The sequence below is a fragment of the Coregonus lavaretus genome, assembly GCF_964263955.1.
Source record: "Coregonus lavaretus genome assembly, contig: HAP1_SCAFFOLD_4368, whole genome shotgun sequence".
Classification (NCBI taxonomy): domain Eukaryota; kingdom Metazoa; phylum Chordata; class Actinopteri; order Salmoniformes; family Salmonidae; genus Coregonus; species Coregonus lavaretus.
In genome coordinates, this window is record NW_028159601.1 from 32,368 (window position 1) to 51,007 (window position 18,640).

Consider the following 18,640-nt stretch of genomic DNA (forward strand, 5'->3'; position numbering starts at 1 on the left):
GTTCGAATCCCTGAGCCAACTAGCTGAAAAAGCTGTCGATGTGCACTTGAGCAAGGCACTTAACCCTAACTGCTTCTTTAAGTCGCTCTGGATAAGAGCGTCTGCTTAAATGTAGATACATTTCTAAACAAACAAATCCATACACCTTTAGTCTCGCTCAAGTCATGGTGGCCAACAATAAATGCTCCCAGAGTTTCTGCTGGACTTTACCTTGTGCTGTTTGAGCAGGAAAGGTAGCAGCATGAGCATTCCTCCGTCATGGACGATCCACCACACATCGATGGTGCCATCTGTGAAGCGTTCATGGTTGCTGGGGTAGAAGGACACGTTCTTGGGCACCATCAGAGCCAGGTGGGCTGCTGTGGTACAGCGGACTGTGTCTGTGGGGAGGGGCACAGAGAGGTAAATATGTTTACTTTGTGTAATATGTAATGTAATACAGTTCAATGCTGATGCTATCAGTTAACTAAAGAGTCAGCATGGAATGCTTCAAATACTATACAGGCTGAAGGACAGTCCACCAAACCCACAAAAACATAGAGATGGCCAATGCTCTCATGGAGAAACTGGGATGAGGTTATTGTTTAGAACATTTTTAGGGGAACGGGTCAGATCCATGTGTAGGACCAGGCTAGTCTACAGTAATCAGAGTCTTACTAATGAATGTCTTCCATGCGCGGGGGTCTTCACTTTGCCTCCAGCCGTAGGGCCATCCCATCACCACTGTGTTGTGCTTCATGCCCCCCAGGCCACAGGACTGGATCAGGTGGGCAATGCCCTCCCTCACCTTGGACGCCACAACCACCTGGCAGAAACCCTTCACCCGCTCAATCTCCATCATGTTCTTTACGGCCTGACGAGGAGGAGAGCAGACAATGCAGGTAATCATAAAGCTGGTAATAAACTCACTTATTCTTATTGGCGCATGTCACGGTTTCGGCCGGGACTGCTCCTCCTCCTGGTTCGGGCAGGCTTCGCCGTTCGCCGTCCCCGGAGTACTAGCTGCCACCGTTGTATGTTTCGGGGTGTGATTGCTTTAGTCTGTCTTGTACACCTGTGTCTGTTTGTGTTCTGATTACGTGTCCTATAAGTTCCCTGTTTTGTATTAGTTAGATTGTGTGTTGTTGTTTGCCTGTCGTGCGGAGCTGCGTGTTTGCGCTCTGTTAGTTTTGTTTATTGTTTTACGCATGTTGCGTAATTCCCTCGCCTCCATTTGTTTTCGAGGTCGTGTATTGTTTTGTTGCACTTTGGACTAGTAAAGTATTTTGGACGAATCCTCTGTGTCCTGCGCCTGACTCCTCCACCACATCCACATCGGTTCTTCTGACAGCGCAAAGGAGACAACAGAAATTAGATATCTTTCTTATAGCTTTGTAAAGTGGACTGTATGACCAAGCAATGATGGTAACAGCCTTCAAACAATCCTGAACTGATTCAATAAAGCTACAGTACGGCAAAATGTCTTTTTCTTGTACACACAGTAGACTGTCGGAGAAATAAGATACAGCTCTATCTCTACCTGTTCAGAGGCCTGTGTTTCTCCGTAGCTGTCCAGGAACTGTCCCTGGATGACAGAGCCCACTATGGTCAGGCCCTTCCCTGCCTTCAGCTGGGAGACAAAGGTCAACAGACGGGGATACTTCACATGGAGGTCCTCATCCAGCTTCAACAGCACCAGGACCTGGGGCCTGGAGAGTGGAGGGGCAAGAGAGACAAAGTACGTGAGAATCTACCTGGAAGTACTTATTTGATTTACTAAAAAACAACAACAGTATAAACAGTAGAGTGAGAGAAAGTACAGAATGTATGACAAGGAAGAGGTAGTTATGCATATCTGAAGTTGGAGATACCAGATATCTAAGACTATGGACGAGGAGTGATGTTTACCTCCAGTTTTTAGTGTGAGGTGGTCCATGCTCCAGCCGTAGCAGAGAGTACCGCGCAGCACTGAGGGACAAACCTCGTATCCCATCTCCCCACTCCTTCTCCGCTCTGAGAGAGAGACAGAGTGACAGCATCAGAATATATACTCTAGCCTAAATAGCTAACTCATACAGTGACCCAATTATATACAATTATGTTATGAGACGGGTAAGAGTTCAGACATACCCCTGGTACTCAATGTACTTGTAGATCATGCCAGCGATGCACATGGCCACGATGGCATAGTACCAGGAGGAGATGAACATCAGAGCCAGACACATACTCATACCCAGAAAAGACAGAGCCCTGTGGGGGAAACACACAGTAGTGTAGTACTCATTATACTATAGTACATGGGTGGCAGGTAGCCTAGTGGTTAAGAGCATTGAGCCAGTAACCGATAAGTCACTGGTTCGAATCCCCGAGCCAACTAGGTGAAAAACCTGTCGATCTGATAAGAGTATCTGCTAAAATGTGCACTTTAAATGTAGTACTCTTTGCATTTGACAGGGACTCAGGAGGAATGTTGTGTGAGGGAAATGTATGTTGTCTGAAGAGCTAGCATTGAATTGTAAACAGCTTCTCCTCTCACTCTATCTTGGTTCGTGACTGTGACCTCCTCCTCAGACCAATTGGCAGTACACCCAGAACATTGTTCTGGGGACCAAAAGGAGGATCTCAGTTTCAAGGTCCCAGCTTTGAGAGAAGAAGCCTCGTCAGTCACATGCAGGAACCTACGTTAATAATGAATAATGAAAATCATGCTTATATGACTTGTTTGTATAGCAGTATCAAAGGACTGAGAAGGAACGCCCTTTTCAGAGTTTTCATCAAGCTTGGATTGAGTTTGTGAACCTCTCCGGCCGTGCTAATAAAGATTGATTCATTAACATTGAGTTTGAGTCCTTAGTGGTGAATTTCCACGACAGGTGCTATACTTGTTCAGCTACTGAAGCTTATTACAGTAAAGTTCCTTCTTTCTAGGTCACCATGCAGAACACCAGAGAACAAAATGCTTCTCTAGCTGGAGTCTGCATAAAGTCCTCCAGTCAGTCAACAGGAAAGCAAAGTAGATTATTCAAATGGAGTGGAAGTGTAGCCAACACACCCACACGTATACAAATGAGTGTTACATCGCTCACATACAGTATGCTCGGATACACAGCCACGCACATACACCTGTACTGTACTTACCAGTGGTAATATTTAAACCTAGGCCTCCAGTTGGGTGTCCGTAGTAAAGTCTGCACAGCACAGGCTAAGTTCACAAACAGATAGCACATCAAGAAGAACCTGTCGGAAAAAAAATCACACACCATAAAATGTAATTAATTCCAAACCGATTTAGTCATTGAAATATTGCTTTGGAATTACAATACATTAATTGTCCAGTTATGTACTTGTTGCAGGATGTATAGGCCTAGTAGTCTGCTAAAATACATCTCAACTGAAGGCAAAACACAGAAGCACAAGAAAGTGCACTAGATCAGGGGTTCCAAACTTTTTCACTCAGGCCCCCCTTCCAGCATTGGGGAACATCCCGCACGCGCACAACGTCTATTTCTGTGGGCACAAGCACTGTTCATGACACAAACTGTTCACACCACTCTTGTTGGTGTAGTGACATTTTTTCAGGTTTAAAGCTTATTTCCTGCAATTCTATACATTTTGCCATGTCTAATGTGTATTCATGTGATACTTGAGTGACTCGAACATTACTACAAAATGTATGGGCACTGAAACCTAGCTAAAAAACGTTACCTGAAATGAGCTAGTTGATCTGGACATTTCTGACGAGTTATAAATAGCTCTCTAAGGTATGCAATGACCGACATGACAAGAGGAATACTGATGATGCACTACTCAATTTTGAAATTTCACCTTGTGCATTCTACTATTATAACCTTCAACAGTAAGTTGAAAGTCGGATTGAGTTCCTTAAAATGTATATATCAAAAAAAATAACTGGACCCACAGTTTGGGAACCACTGCACTTGGTGACCTTCCACAAAAAGCCACTTGTGCTGAGTGTGTTCACGGTGCCTGGCTGGAATGAGGTGTTTCACTTGTGAAGTGGTTGTCTAAAATGTAAGTGATTTGATTAAAGTACATTTTACAGACACTCTTATCAAGAGCAACTTACAGGAGAAAGTAGGGTTAAGTGCCTTGCTCAAGGGCACATTGACAGATTTTCCACCTAGTCAGCTCAGGAATTTGAACCAGCAACCTTTCAGTTATTGGCCCAGCCTCTTAACCGCCAGGCTACCTGCCGCCCAAAGTACTCCACAGAGGACCATAATGTTCATTAAAACATATGTGAGATGGAGTGGAATAACCACTAGATACACACACATTGAAAATGGTTTATTAACAGTGTGTGAGAGGGGAAGTAGAGTCATCAAGAGTCTGTTTTCTCCCATGTAAGGTACATGACTTTGGCTGATGGGAGTAAGTTCAGCAAGTTCACACAACATACCATTATGTAATGAATATGGATATGAGTTGAAATAATCCCTATTTGACTGTTTTTAAATCATCATGTTTGTTGTGTGCATGTCTGCATGTGTGTGTTTAGTGTGTTTGTGTGCGTGCATGTGTGTGTTTTTCCTTGTCTGTGTGCATGCACCTGTGTGTTTAGTCTATTTCGTGCACGTGTGTGTGTGTGTGACTCACATGGAGAGGATAGGGGCCACCATGTCCAGAGAGGCTATGAGGATGCCCAGCTCAGCGATGAGTCCTGTCAGTAACAGTGCCCAGGTTGGCTCCCCATTGGCCTTGCCATGACCAAACACCTGCCCCAGGAAATAAGAAAATATACACTTCATTGTCCATTTTCTTTACAGATAACAGAAATATGTATTTTTGAAATACATTCATTGTTTTTTTAATGGTTTGTTTGTTTTTTATTTGTTAATTGTTGTATTGTAGCCAAGGGGACAGATAACTTATGGATTGTGTGGCTTTAAAGGCCCAGTGCAGTCAAAATTAAGCCTTTTCACTGTTTTTTGTATCAGATTGTACAACGGCTGATGAAACTAACACTGTAAAAGTGTGCAGATTTTTTTTTACCCTATTTTTTCTCCCCAATTTCATGATATCCCGTGTAGCTCAGTTGGTAGAGCATGGTGCTTGCAATGCCAGGGTTGTGGGTTCAATTCCCACTGGGGACTAGTATGAAAATATATGCACTCACTAACTGTAAGTTGCTCTGGATAAGAGCGTCTGCTAAATGACTAAAATGTAACTGTAAATATCCAATTACGATCTTATCTCATCGCTGCAACTCCCCAATGGGCTCGGGAGAGGTGAAGGTTGAGTCATGCGTCCTCCGAAACATGACCCGCCAAACTGCGCTTCTTAACACCCACCCGCTTAACCCGGAAGCCAGCTGCACCAATGTGCCTGAGGAAACGCCGTTCAACTGACGGCCGAAATCAGCCTGCAGGTGCCCAGCCTACCACAAGGAGTCGCTAGTGCGCGATGAGCCAAGTAAAGCCCCCCCCCCTGGCAAAACCCTCCCCTAACCCGGACAATGCTGGGCCAATTGTGCGCTGCCCTATGGGACTCCCGGTCACAGCCGGTTGTGAAACAGCCTGGGATCAAACCCAGGTCTGTAGTGACGCCTCAAGCACCGCAATGCAGTGCCTTCGACTGCTGCGTCACTCGGGAGGCCAATGTGGTATATTTTTTTTAAAATCAGTGTTATTTCCTGATAGTTGCTGATTGAAAATACAATCTACACAGGACCTCCTAATCAGCAGGTTTGCAAGGGTGGGAGTTTCGGCTTGTCTGGTGACATCACCAGGCAGTAAATTGGTTAAAGCTGCAATATGTAACTTTTTGGGCGACCCGACCAAATTCACATAGAAATGTGAGTTATAGATTTACATTTTAGTCATTTAGCAGACGCTCTTATCCAGAGCGACTTACAGTTAGTTATTTTTATATTTAAATGTTTCATACTGGCCCCCCGTGGGAATCGAACCCACAACCCTGGCGTTGCAAACGCCATGCTCTACCAACTGAGCTACATCCCTGCCGGCCATTCCCTCCCCTACCCTGGACCAATTGTGCGCCGCTCCATGGGTCTCCCTGTCGCGGCCGGCTACGACAGAGCCTGGATTCAAACCAGGATCTCTTGTGGCACAGCTGGCACTGCGATGCAGTGCCTTAGACCACGGCGCCACTCGGGAGATCCGTCGTTCTCATTGAAAGCAAGTCTAAGAAGTGGTAAATATGTTCTATGTGCATTATTTATATGCTTCCAGTTCTTAAGTGTTGTTTTTGCGTCTTTTACTTTCAGTTTTGCACACCAGCTTCAAACAGCTGAAAATACAATATATGTTTGGTTATGGAAAAGATATTTCACAATGGTTTAGATGGTACAATGATTCTCTACACTATACGTGCGCTTGTTTTGTCACATAAACTGAAATTAGGCAAACTATTCGAATTTTAGCAACCAGGAAATGGCAGAGCGATTTCTGCATAGTGCAGCTTTAATAGACCAATAACAAATAGAGTTCCAACCTCCCTGCCAATAACAGCTAGTTTTAGTTTTCCCCACCCCACTCGGACCACTCCCAGACAGTCCTAGCTAAATTCTTGCTTGAGAAATATTTTTTGCTAAAAAAGCTATTTTTTTCTATTTTAATAGAAAACTATGACAGTAAGGTACTTAATTGTTACCCAGAAATGATTTGATATTGATTGAAAAACAGCTGCATTGGGCCTTTAAGTGCTGGTCCTAGGCCAGTTTTTGGTACCTGATTCTTCATGGTTGCTTAAGCTGATCATAGACCAGGGTTACTCAACCATAACATTACCTTCTTTTATATAGCTAATCCTCTTCTACCAACAAGAATTGAAATGTGGGAATGCAAATTAACTCATATGTTCAGCTTCATTCAAATGAGTAAGCAAAGACATCCGCAACTCGATTCTCTTGTTCACTGTAGTTTGTAGTTGTGTATCATATCGTAGGGCCACTGTAACCATACACGGGCATAGAGCCGAGCAATGTGTATAAACAGTGGTGGCAGCTAGAGAAACCTTGAATTATGGCTGTGTTTTCCGGTCCACTAACAGCTCTGCATTTTATAGAAATGACACAACAGTGTGTATGTACAATACAGCTCCAACCACAAAGGCTCTGATAGCCAGTGTATAATTTTTTACATTGTAGCAAACACTCTTATCCAGAGCAATTAGGGTTAAGTGCCTTGCTCAAGAGCACATCGGCATATTTTTCACCTAGTCGGCTCTGGGATTTGAACCAGCTGCCTTTTGGTTACTGTCCCAATGCTCTTAACCGCTAGGCTACCTGCCGAGGTGGCTGGTCCTACCCTAAGGAAGGGGATGATGTTGTCCTTGGCGATGGCCTGTAGGAGACGAGGGGCGCCGGTCAGGGACTGTAGTCCCGCCCCCACGGTGGAGAAAAAGGAGCCAATCACGATGACCCAGGGGGAGGGCCAGGACAGAGTCCCCACAACCAGGTTCTTACTGACTGCATCCCCAAACCTACAGGACAGGAGAGGACATGGACCTGTTAGTGAGGCCATTATCAATACCAACAAACACAGCATTTGAAGTGCTTTGCCATACCAACAAATATAATTAAAAGCTTTGTACTATATGTTGTTGAGAAGCAGACATGCCATTGTCTGGACTTGAATGTAGCTTGTGATGTCAAAGATGTGGCCTAATGCTACAGACAGGTTCACTTACTTGTCCCTTAGGACCACTCCTTCAATACAGGCCCCAAACAGAACAACAGAGCTGAAATCTGACGGCAGGATGTTAAGGAACATACAGAAACACATGCAGTATGGAACACAGATGTATCTAGACATCGAACAACTTGGGCACAACACTGCCTATTGATATGGACAAGGAAGAGCTTGCAGGTAGGCATTTCACTGTACCGTTTACACCTGCTGTATCCTGTGCACGTGACAAATAAACGCTGATTTGATTTGACTATTGACTCCATGGAAGGATACAGACAAGGGTAGTAGTGGTTATAGCCAAAATGGTTCCAATAGGGATGGACTTCTGAGCATCTTTCAGATCTCCTGATCTGTTGGAGCCTGCCATGATACCTACAGTACAGGGACATGAAGGACACACATCAGTTACTGACAACACTCAGAATGTTGACTCAACCAATCAGTGAACAAACATGTCTCTGGGTTGCCAGCTGGTCAATTGGTCTGGTGTTGCCAGTTCATGGTCTGGGTTACCAGTTATGGCTCTGGGTTGCCAGGTCTTACCTGTGGCGGAGGGAAAGAAGATTCCCACCAGGAGGGTGAAGGAGGTAGCGATGTCAGCTGAGACGTACAGGCCGAAGCTCTCCACAGCCCCGTGGACGTCTACTGAGGGCAGACCAGCCTTCTCCAAGATCTGACCCTTCTCCAGGTAGTCTCCCCACATGTTATCTACAATACACATCAGGAACAAACTTTATAGATATGCTAGCATCCCATCCACAAAGTAAGCAACGTAATGACATCCCCCTAACGGCACAGCAACACCCACCAAAGCTCTACAGCAGGGTTGCCCAACCCTGTTCCTGGGGAGCTACCCTACTGTAGGATTTCGCTCCAACCCCAGGTGTTACTAACCTGATTAATGGTTGCAGGTAGCTTAGTGGGTAAGAGCGTTGTGCCAGTAAATGAAAGGTTGCTGGTTCTAATCCCCGAGCTGACTAGGTGAAAAATCTGTTGATGTACCCTTGAGCAAGGCACTTAACTCTAATTGCTCCTGTAAGTCGCTCTGGATAAGAGCGTCTGCTAAATGACAAAAAAAAAAAAAATCTTATCAATTCGCAAATTATTAGAATCAGGTGTGCTAGATTAGGGTTGGAGCAAAAACCTACAGCATGATAGCTCTCCATGAACAGGGTTGGGAAGTCCTGCACTACAGCATCACAAATTATTGTTATAATAGTATATATAAATTCACTTTTTAGATAGCTAAATCACTACAAACATGTTGTACACAAAGTCTGCAGAAATCTCAAAGTGCATGTTTTACTGTAATTACATATCACCATTGTAAAGTGGATGTGGCTCTGCTGCCCCATAGCTGGCTGGTCCCCAATGGCTATAGTAAAAGAGTGAATTTGCCCCTAGACGCTAATATTGGGTCAGTTATACATTTCCCCCCATTAATGGTTAAGGTTAGGATTGTGGGAGGGGGAAGCTGATCCTAGATCTGTATCCTAGACTTCACCCAGTGTGGTAATAGCCATATCATTACAACTATGGTCCTTACCGCTGATGATGCCGCTGGCCAGTCCTGGTATTCCCTGTATCTCTGTAACGTTGTTCTGGTTGAAGTAGTCGTCACATTGAGGACTACTTATGTTGCCAGAGCTACAGAAGTTCCTCCACAGCTGACTAGCTACAGTCACATTGCCCTGTAGAACCGTCTTACTACACACGTCAAACTGATCTCTCACCAATGTCCTGTTACCCAACATACAGATCCTGGAGAAAGAGGGATATTATTGGTTATGATTATCAACAGAGTGATGAAAACATGTCATGATAATGTGATGATAATATCTGTGTTTTCACTCTACGTTAGATCAAATATTAGCTACATTATAGCTACACTGAAAAACATTTACAGTATGCGTACAGTAGCTACATCTTTAGGACAAAGTTCAACAATGGAAATACAATTATATCTCCCTGGACCATTCCAGCCAGCGGAACAACAAGTGTCTTGGCTTCCGTTGGGGAAAAACTGAACAATCATTAACACCAAATTAAATCCACACAAATTATACCATTATCCCCATTTCCTGTTTAGACAAAGAAGTCAACAAATACACAGTGCCTTACGAGAAGTCGGGCGGTTGGAAAATGGACTTGATGGCCCCGGCGTAGATGGAGACAATAGAGATAATGACACAGGCCAGGAAGAGAGAGGCCAGCTTGTTGACGTATTTCACCCCCACAAAAACCACCACGGCCATGAGACTGAGACAGATGGTGCCGTAGACCCTCATGTTGTTGAGGATGGCACTGTCGCCCCCGTGGTGGTCGCTGGCGTGGAAGATGGCCGCCTGGGGGACCAGGTATTTCTGGGAGAGGACAATGACAACAGAAGTAATTTAAGTAAGTACACTTTCTGTGAGGCACACACAATGGTGTAAAGTGTAAAGTACTTAAGTAAAAATACTTGAAAGTACTACTTAAGTAGTTTTTTTGGTATCTTTACTTTACTATCTATATTTTTGACAACTTTTACTTTTACTTCACTACATTCCTAAAGAAAATTATGTACATTTTACTCCATACATTTTCCCTGACACCCAAAAGTACTCGTTACATTTTGAATGCTTAGCAGGACAGGAAAATGGTCTAATTCACACACTTATCAAGAGAACATCCCTGGTCATCCCTACTGCCTTTGATCTGGTGGACTCACTAAACACATACAGTGCCTTGCAAAAGTATTCATCCCCCTTGCCGTTTTTCCTATTTTGTTGCATTACAACCTGTAATTTAAATGGATTTTTATATGGATTTAATGTAATGGACATACACAAAATAGTCCAAATTGGTGAAGTGAAATGAAAAAAATAACTTGTTTCAAAAAATTCTAAAAGATAAATAACGGAAAAGTGGTGCGTGCATATGTATTCACCCACTTTGCTATGAAGCCCCTAAATAAGATCTGGTGCAACCAATTACCTTCAGAAGTCACATAATTAGTTAAATAAAATCCACCTGTGTGCAATCTAAGTGTCACATGATCTGTCACATGTATATATACACCTGTTCTGAAAGGCCCCAGAGTCTGCAACACCACTAAGCAAGGGGCACAACCAAGCAAGCGGCACCATGAAGACCAAGGAGCTCTCCAAACAGGTCAGGGACAAAGTTGCAGAGAAGCACAGATCAGGGTTGAGTTATAAAAAAATATCCAACACTTTGAACATCCCACGGAGCACCATTAAATCCATTATTAAAAAATTGAAAGAATATGGCACCACAACAAACCTGCGAAAAGAGGGCTGCCCACCAAAACTCACGGACCAGGCAAGGAGGGCATTAATCAAAGAGGCAACAAAGAGACCAAAGATAACACTGAAGGAGCTGCAAAGCTCCACAGCGGAGATTGGAGAATCTGTCCATAGGACCACTTTAAGCCGTACACTCCACAGAGCTGGGCTTTACGGAGGAGTGGCCGGAAAAAAGCCATTGCTTAAAGAAAAAAATAAGCAAACACATTTGGTGTTCGCTAAAAGGCATGTGGGAGACTCCCCAAACATATGGAAGAAGGTACTCTGGTCAGATGAGACTAAAATTGAGCTTTTTGGCCATCAAGGAAAACGCTATGTCTGGCGCAAACCCAACACCTCTCATCACCCCGAGAACACCATCCCCATAGAGAAGCATTGTGGTGGCAGCATCATGCTGTGGGGATGTTTTTCATCGGCAGGGACTAGGAAACTGGTCAGAATTGAAGGAATGATGGATGGCGCTAAATACAGGGAAATTCTTTAGGGAAATCTGTTTCAGTCTTCCAGAGATTTGAGACTGGGACGGAGGTTCACCTTCCACCAGGACAATGACCCTAAGCATACTGCTAAAGCAACACTCGAGTGGTTTAAGGGGAAACATTTAAATGTCTTGGAATGGCCTAGTCAAAGCCCAGACCTCAATCCAATTGAGAATCTGTGGTATGACTTAAAGATTGCTGTACACCAGCGGAACCCATCCAACTTGAAGGAGCTGGAGCAGTTTTGCCTTGAAGAATGGGCAAAAATCCAAGTGGCTAGATGTGCCAAGCTTATAGAGACATACCCCAAGAGACTTGCAGCTGTAATTGCTGCAAAAGGTGGCTCTACAAAGTTGTCACGTCTCCTCCCGTTGCTCCCCTCCGGCGCTCTGATTAGCCGGTTGTTAGATTAATTTGGATTTTAAGAATAATGACTAAAGGATTTCACCCCAAATACAGTATAAATGTTAGAATTATCATGTAGTGTCAAACAACTAACAGAGGGGGCGGTACTAAACATTCAAGGGGGAAGGCGGAAACTGTTTAGAAAACCCACCTAAAGGTGGGAGGAGTCAAGTTCAGGAGGTATAAAATCGTATGTTTGGGTCTTTGTCCCCAGAGCTCTCCATGAATAAACATACAAAAAATCCTTCTTCGTGGTTGTGGACCTTGAATCATTGATGATTAAAACCAGAGCCTTACAACCTCTGGTAATGATTCAAGCTTAGGTTGAATTAGAGATAGAAATTCACATGACACCGGTCTACTGAGCCACCGGTCTGAGCACACCACCTCGGCAACACCGGAATGGAAACCCAATGCACCCTAATCTCCTCCAGCGCACCTGCACCTCATCATCTCATCACCACCCCTATATAGCCCTGGACTGTTCGGTGTTGTGTGTGATTGTTAGTGTCTTGTTGTTCTCTTGCTCAGTGTTAAGTAAACCTTTACATTGTTGATTCCTGCGTCTGCATCCTGCCTCTTCGTATCCTCAGTACTCGTCACAAAAGTATTGACTTTGGGGGGTGAATAGTTGTGCACGTTTTTTTGTATTTTTTCTTGTTTGTTTCACAATAAAAAATATTTTGCATCTTCAAAGTGGTAGGCATGTTGTGTAAATCAAATGATACAAACCCCCAAAAATCCATTTTAATTCCAGGTTGTAAGACAACAAAATAGGAAAAATGCCAATGGGGGTGAATACTTTCGCAAGCCACTGTACTTCGTTTGTAAATTATGTCTGAGTGTTGGAGCGTGCTCCTGGCTAATTGTTTTGGGTTTGCTTAATATAAGGAATTTGAAATGATTTATACTTTTCTTTTACTTTTGATACTTAAGTATATTTTAGCAATTACATTTACTTTTGATACTTAAGTATATTTAAAACCAAATACTTTTAGACTTTTACTCAAGTAGTATTTTACTGGGTGACTTTCACTTTTACTTGAGTCATTTCTATTAAGGTATCTTTACTTTTACTCAAGTATAACAATTGGGTACTTTTTCCACCACTGGGAACACACATATAATGCCTTATATGTGTATTCTTAATGCACTTATAATGACTTCTACAACTCGCTATAAGGTCAGAACAGACGTCTTTCACTTTATATGTATCTATTTTGAGTACTCCGAATATACAAATATCAGTCATATACTACAGTCTACAACAGTAACATTACATGGATCAAATTTCTGTTCATCTGATGTTATTTGATCCCATTTTTTACATGTAAGTTATTCCATCTCAATATGATTGAGTACATTGACCTATTTTACTGCGTTTTTTTGGTTACATCCCAAATGGCACCCTATTCCCTACATAGTGCACTACTATAGGCCCTGATCAAAAGTAGTGCACTAAATAGGGAATAGGGTGCCATTTGGGAGCAACAGATAACTCACCAGGAAGATCTCTATAGCTCCCAGTATGTACATGGCAGCAGCGAAGGTTGTTCCCAGATAGAAACAGATTCCTACAGCCCCACCAAACTCAGCACCCAGGGAACGAGAGATCATGAAGTACGCCCCTCCGGCTATAACAGAGCAGAACAGAGTTAATATGGATGAAACTGGTCTGATGTCAGAATAGACTGACGGTGTGATAATTGGTTAATTTGTTATTAATGTAATTAACAATTACATTATCTTGTTAATGTCATGTTTATGTAACTGTTACAACTAAAGTGTTTTAAGTGTAACATTTAAGTTTGGATTCTCAATCTTCAACGCTTGTACTGTACCCTCACCTGGGACAACACCATTTGTAGCTATGGCACTCATGGATATGGCAGTGAGCATTGTCTGTAAAAGAGGAGAGAATATGAACACCATAAAATAAGGTCAGTCTTTGTGAGAGAGTTCTGGATGTTTTCTGTTGTGCCAATCAACCAATACGCTGAGCTCTTTATCCACATAATAAACACACTTAGCATTAGAGACATCACTTGTCATTGCACAACTGGACATAATTCATAAATCATATTGGAATGGTTGAGACATGAACCACAAATACATTACATTTCCTTTGGAGTAAACAGCAGGATATGTAAATTGATTGAAATGCTGTGGGTTTTATTCAGCCTAGTAATGTTAACTGGCAGACTGGCTGGTTACCCAGTTTTAACAAGGGGTTTGGCAAGTGGACAAGAACAGAGTGTCAATGGTCTTCTAACATTGCCAGACCGTGTGTATGTGTGTGTGTGTGTGTGTGTGCGTGCGTGCATGTGTGCATGTGAGTGTGCCTGTGTGTGTGTGTGCATCCACAATGTGTGTGTGTACTAACACATGAGCAGCACATGAGGACGATGAGGAATGACTGGACGATGCCGGCTGTGCCCACGATCCACGTTAGACGAAGGAACAGGATGACACCAAAGATGTTCTGTAGACAGGGCAGGTAGACTCCCATCAGGGTACCCATGTTGGGTGACTGCAGAGAGAGAGACATGAAGTGAGACAGAGACAGCGAGAGAGAGAGAGAGAGAGAGAGAGAGAGAGAGAGAGAGAGAGAGAGAGAGAGAGAGAGAGAGAGAGAGAGAGAGAGAGAGAGAGAGAGAGAGAGAGAGAGAGAGAGAGAGAGAGAGAGAGAGAGAGAGAGAACAGAGAGAGATAAAGAGAGAACAGACAGAGAGAGTGAGAGAGGAAGAGAAATTCACATTAACTATAATTGATATCTAACATCAATCAGGAAGGGTGCAGGAATCAAACATAAACAGCAACAGAAAGAAGACAGAAAACAGATGAGTGATAGCACTGCTGTAGTTTCCCATATTTGTGTGTGTAGTGTGTTTCAGTGTATTTCAGTGTGTATAGTGTGTTTCAGTGTCTATGTTTTTGTGTTTCTGTATATGGTATGTAGCACAGATAGACCCACAGGAAATAGCTAATTGACAAGAAGTATTGATCAGGTAAAATATTGATCAATTCTCACCAGGGGGCCCACAGGGCACAGCCTGTAACAAACAGGCACCAACACAACCCAAAGCACACGCATGCAAGCTCAGATCCAAACATGCGCAGAGACAGAGGGGGAGGGGTAGAGAGAGAGAGACTAAAGCCTGTTTGAATCTGAAAAGAAAGAGAGGTAGTTTTTCTCCAGTCTTTGTGACTTCTGACCTTTGGGGCCTTCCTGAGTGACGTCCCTGTGTTCTCGGCCTCCTCGTGCTCCCTGGCCCCCTGGGTAATGTTGGTGTAGTTGACCAGCCGGCTGAGGAGAGACGACACCTTGGGACGGATGTCCAACTCCTCCTGCAGGACAGGGACAGCAGGACAGGGAATAGTTAGAGGTGGGTGGGTACCTGATGTGTCTTTAGGGTGCTATAGCCAACAGTAAAAGGGTATTATAGTGCAGTGTAAGGAACTGAATCTGTGCCTGCACTGTATTTGTTGGAGGAGTGGTGGTCTATCTAGTGATCGATCAATCTAGGCAGTTGAGACTAGCAAATATTGATGTTAAAACATGTGACATGTTGTGTATAATCATGTCATGTATCAGTATCAGTGTCACTGAGAGCCAGTCTTAAAGTAACTGTCCAGTGAAAATCTCACTTTTAAAAGTCCATATTCTGTTAACTCATACCCAAAAAAATGTGTTGATTCATCCTATACTCCTATTTTGTGGCCAGAAACACCCACCTCAAACTTGGATCTCAAACAGACCGTTTCAAAAATGCTTGCCATTTCCTCATAGAGGATGATGTCATCCTCCTGAGGAGGATGAGCTGGCCATTCAGCGGTCTACTCGCATTAATATTTTTTATGACCGGTATACGCCCAAATCATTCTGTTGTTGGGGTATGCCCACACCATTCCAACACAAAAAAGCTGCTTTTTAACATAGGAAAACAATTTCACTCATATTGTAATTAATTATAGGTCATATTTCATAGAAATCTGGAAACACTGGACTGTTACTTTAAAAACAGAAGACTTGCTCACTGACCTCAAATAAGGCCAGGTTCCTGTCATAGAAATCAGTCCTCTTGACAGCATCTGCACTGCTGAGGAAAGGACTGTCCTCGTTGTGATTTCCATGGCCTGAAAAAAGAGATAGAAGTATAAATGTATAAGGTAGGCAAGGATAACATTTTCCCATTCAAATGTTTTCATCCAGTATCTTGTAAGATAAACAGGGGTTATTATAAAGTATGAAATGTGATAATGAGAGTGTCAGTTTGTGATCAGTTCCCATTCATGCATGTTGGTACTCTATTGTTAAACGGCAGTCTGTTTGTTTTCATATCAACCAACACATGTTGCAATATAAAAACACAGGAAATGACATTTGAGACAGATAAACTTTAGAGATATCTGTAGAAGTTGCAGGAAAAGGGAAGACTAATAATAACTACAGTACAATAGCCATCAAAACCATGCAACGATGCAACCATGTCAATAAAATAGGAAATGTTTCCACAGAAATACTGTCTCTCAATTCACATTTTTAAAAAGTTTCTCAAGAGCTGGCGTGCTGATCTATTGTACAGTATTTACGGTGCTGACAGTGATGAATCTCCAAGTTAGTTCCCACAGTCTGCCTACAACCTACAGTATGACATCACTGTCTGTTTCAGTCTCCCACTCCCACGTTCAAAGTAATCAATTCCAGCAGCTGCTATGTGAGGTATACGGTCACCAGAGACCTGCATCCTACAGTACTATACTGGCTTTAATATCTTTAGTATCAACAGAAAGCATATCAGGCACAGAGAAAATAGGAGGGAATTCACTCAAACCCTCTATTGCAAAATGTTTCAACCCATCATTGCCGATCAAGATTAATGTGATTTCAGTAAACAAGATTGAGCAATTGAGCGACTTCGCTTGCATCACAAGTTAGCATTCACCCAAAGATAAATTAATATCTAAACCTCATCCAGGCCAAAACTAAAATCAATCAATGTTAAATAGAGCAGAGATGACAAAGTTGCTAAGTAATTTGTCTCTGGTTTAAATTATGTTCTCTGTTTCTCTTGCTACATGAAGCTGAGACAGGATATGAGCCTGAGGATACTGGCATTGCACACAAAGCATCTGTGTGAATATGATAATACACGACACACACACACACACACACCATTCTATTTCTAGAAATTAGGATCCTGACCTTTGGATCATCAGAGAGCATGACCGGTCGTCGAGTCTCTTCAAACAACATTTGCATGCAGCCCAAATACTAACATCCTGAGCTACAGACAATTACCCAACTGCAGTATCCTACAAGTATGACTGAACACGAGACAAAAATGGCTTCTCTACTCACCTGTCTCCGGTACCACAGTGTTCAGTACCTCAGTGCTGCTGAGGGTGACCATGCTGCCACAGTGTGTGCAGAGAGCAGTGTACTGCGGTCTCTGGTTCGGGACATAGTCAGGCGCCATTCAGGACACACTGTCACACAGGGCAAACTGTCACTCACTGAGGGGCTTGGGCCAGAACACACAGCGTGAGATTGCATACACACACACACAAGTTGGGCGCATACACAGGAGCGAGTACACACAAGCACGCACGCAGGCACACACACACATATACACTGTGGGTTCTAGAGCAGACGCCAGAGCAAACACAGAGTAAGCATATGAAGATCTTAAAAGTATTTCACAACTATGTACAGCACATTGACATTACTATGGGCCATGATGGGCTTGTCATTGGATGCCAACAACGCATAATGGAATCTCAAAATGATATGCTGTGAAACATTCAGGAAAAATGTCCCACCTAATCATTAATAACGAGGGAGTCAACTCCTCGTACCGTTTCTGAGATTAGATGGGAATACATGTGTAAATACCTAACACTCACTCACTAGTATGATGTAATTGAAAATGGAGAGGGAAAGAGACAAGATCAAATCAATGCAAACACTGTCCTCTAGTGTCAGTTTGCAGTTAGTGCACGTGAGAACATTATTAAGACAGGAAGGATGTCACTGTACTGTTATGTGTTTGTGTTTGCATTGCAATGTGCATGCCATCATAGCGTCAGTTCTAAACAATGACCGAAGGACGCTGAACTTGTAAAACAACATATAATCCTTATCTCTCTCTCTGTACTGTTCGCTTATATGTTTCCAAATGTCTCTCTCTCTACCACAACACTCTCCTCAAGTCGGTCTTATTAAAAGGATGGAGGGTTTGGGAACGGGGTGCCGTTTGTAATGTTGAATGGTCCAGAGGGGGTTCTCCTCTTAATGACCTGACGCTGGATGCCTAATTAAAACAGATTAAAGATTAACAGGACTGTTATGAACAACATACAGAGAGTCCCCGAGTCCCACTGCGCTGAAAAGAACAGCACACAGGGATTTACGACGACAGGTCCCAACAAGTCAACGAACAAACGGTGCCTCCACAAAAATGCCTCTGAGCCACAAGATCAAACTACTGCCAACAAAGTGAGACAGACTGCCAACCCTGCCGAGCCTCCCGCCTCCTCCCGCCGTTCTGAACAGTTACCTCTGTCTGAACGCTTTGTTACTATTAGACAAGTCAGCACATTACTGACAGCACTCACTTTTGCTTTTTACAGAGATAAATAATATGACTACCCAAGTATCCAAAGCTATTCAGACCTATAATGAAGTTGTTTCATACGTGTTTGACTGAAGAGGTCTTTGAACTAGGCCTATTACTGTAAGTGTCAAAATATCACTGGTGTAGTGAAGTTACAGGCCAACTTACATCTGCAGAAT

At 43.1% G+C, this 18,640-nt stretch overlaps 1 protein-coding gene across 2 annotated transcripts in view; it reads right to left on the reverse strand.

The window, feature by feature from the left end:
- Positions 1 to 17,360, reverse strand: part of LOC311122659 (solute carrier family 12 member 4-like) — a 22,553-nt gene extending 5,193 nt beyond the window's left edge. The window contains exons 1-19 of one of the 2 annotated variants that reach the window (XM_084196997.1): positions 17,207 to 17,360; positions 15,887 to 15,981; positions 15,061 to 15,192; positions 14,228 to 14,374; positions 13,692 to 13,746; positions 13,348 to 13,478; positions 9,774 to 10,015; positions 9,199 to 9,413; positions 8,196 to 8,360; positions 7,926 to 8,024; positions 7,651 to 7,708; positions 7,269 to 7,443; positions 4,597 to 4,715; positions 3,118 to 3,216; positions 2,110 to 2,229; positions 1,888 to 1,992; positions 1,520 to 1,688; positions 658 to 853; positions 211 to 380 (exon numbers count right to left, since the gene is read on the reverse strand). In XM_084196997.1, the coding sequence (XP_084053123.1) occupies positions 211 to 380; positions 658 to 853; positions 1,520 to 1,688; positions 1,888 to 1,992; positions 2,110 to 2,229; positions 3,118 to 3,216; positions 4,597 to 4,715; positions 7,269 to 7,443; positions 7,651 to 7,708; positions 7,926 to 8,024; positions 8,196 to 8,360; positions 9,199 to 9,413; positions 9,774 to 10,015; positions 13,348 to 13,478; positions 13,692 to 13,746; positions 14,228 to 14,374; positions 15,061 to 15,192; positions 15,887 to 15,981; positions 17,207 to 17,324 (2,610 nt within the window). In that variant the 5' untranslated portion in view covers positions 17,325 to 17,360. Of the gene's footprint in view, positions 1 to 210; positions 381 to 657; positions 854 to 1,519; positions 1,689 to 1,887; positions 1,993 to 2,109; positions 2,230 to 3,117; positions 3,217 to 4,596; positions 4,716 to 7,268; positions 7,444 to 7,650; positions 7,709 to 7,925; positions 8,025 to 8,195; positions 8,361 to 9,198; positions 9,414 to 9,773; positions 10,016 to 13,347; positions 13,479 to 13,691; positions 13,747 to 14,227; positions 14,375 to 15,060; positions 15,193 to 15,886; positions 15,982 to 16,492; positions 16,608 to 17,206 lie in introns of those variants that run through there. The other variant, XM_084196998.1, reaches the window with a different exon arrangement.
- Between the last annotated feature and the right edge of the window lie 1,280 nt (positions 17,361 to 18,640).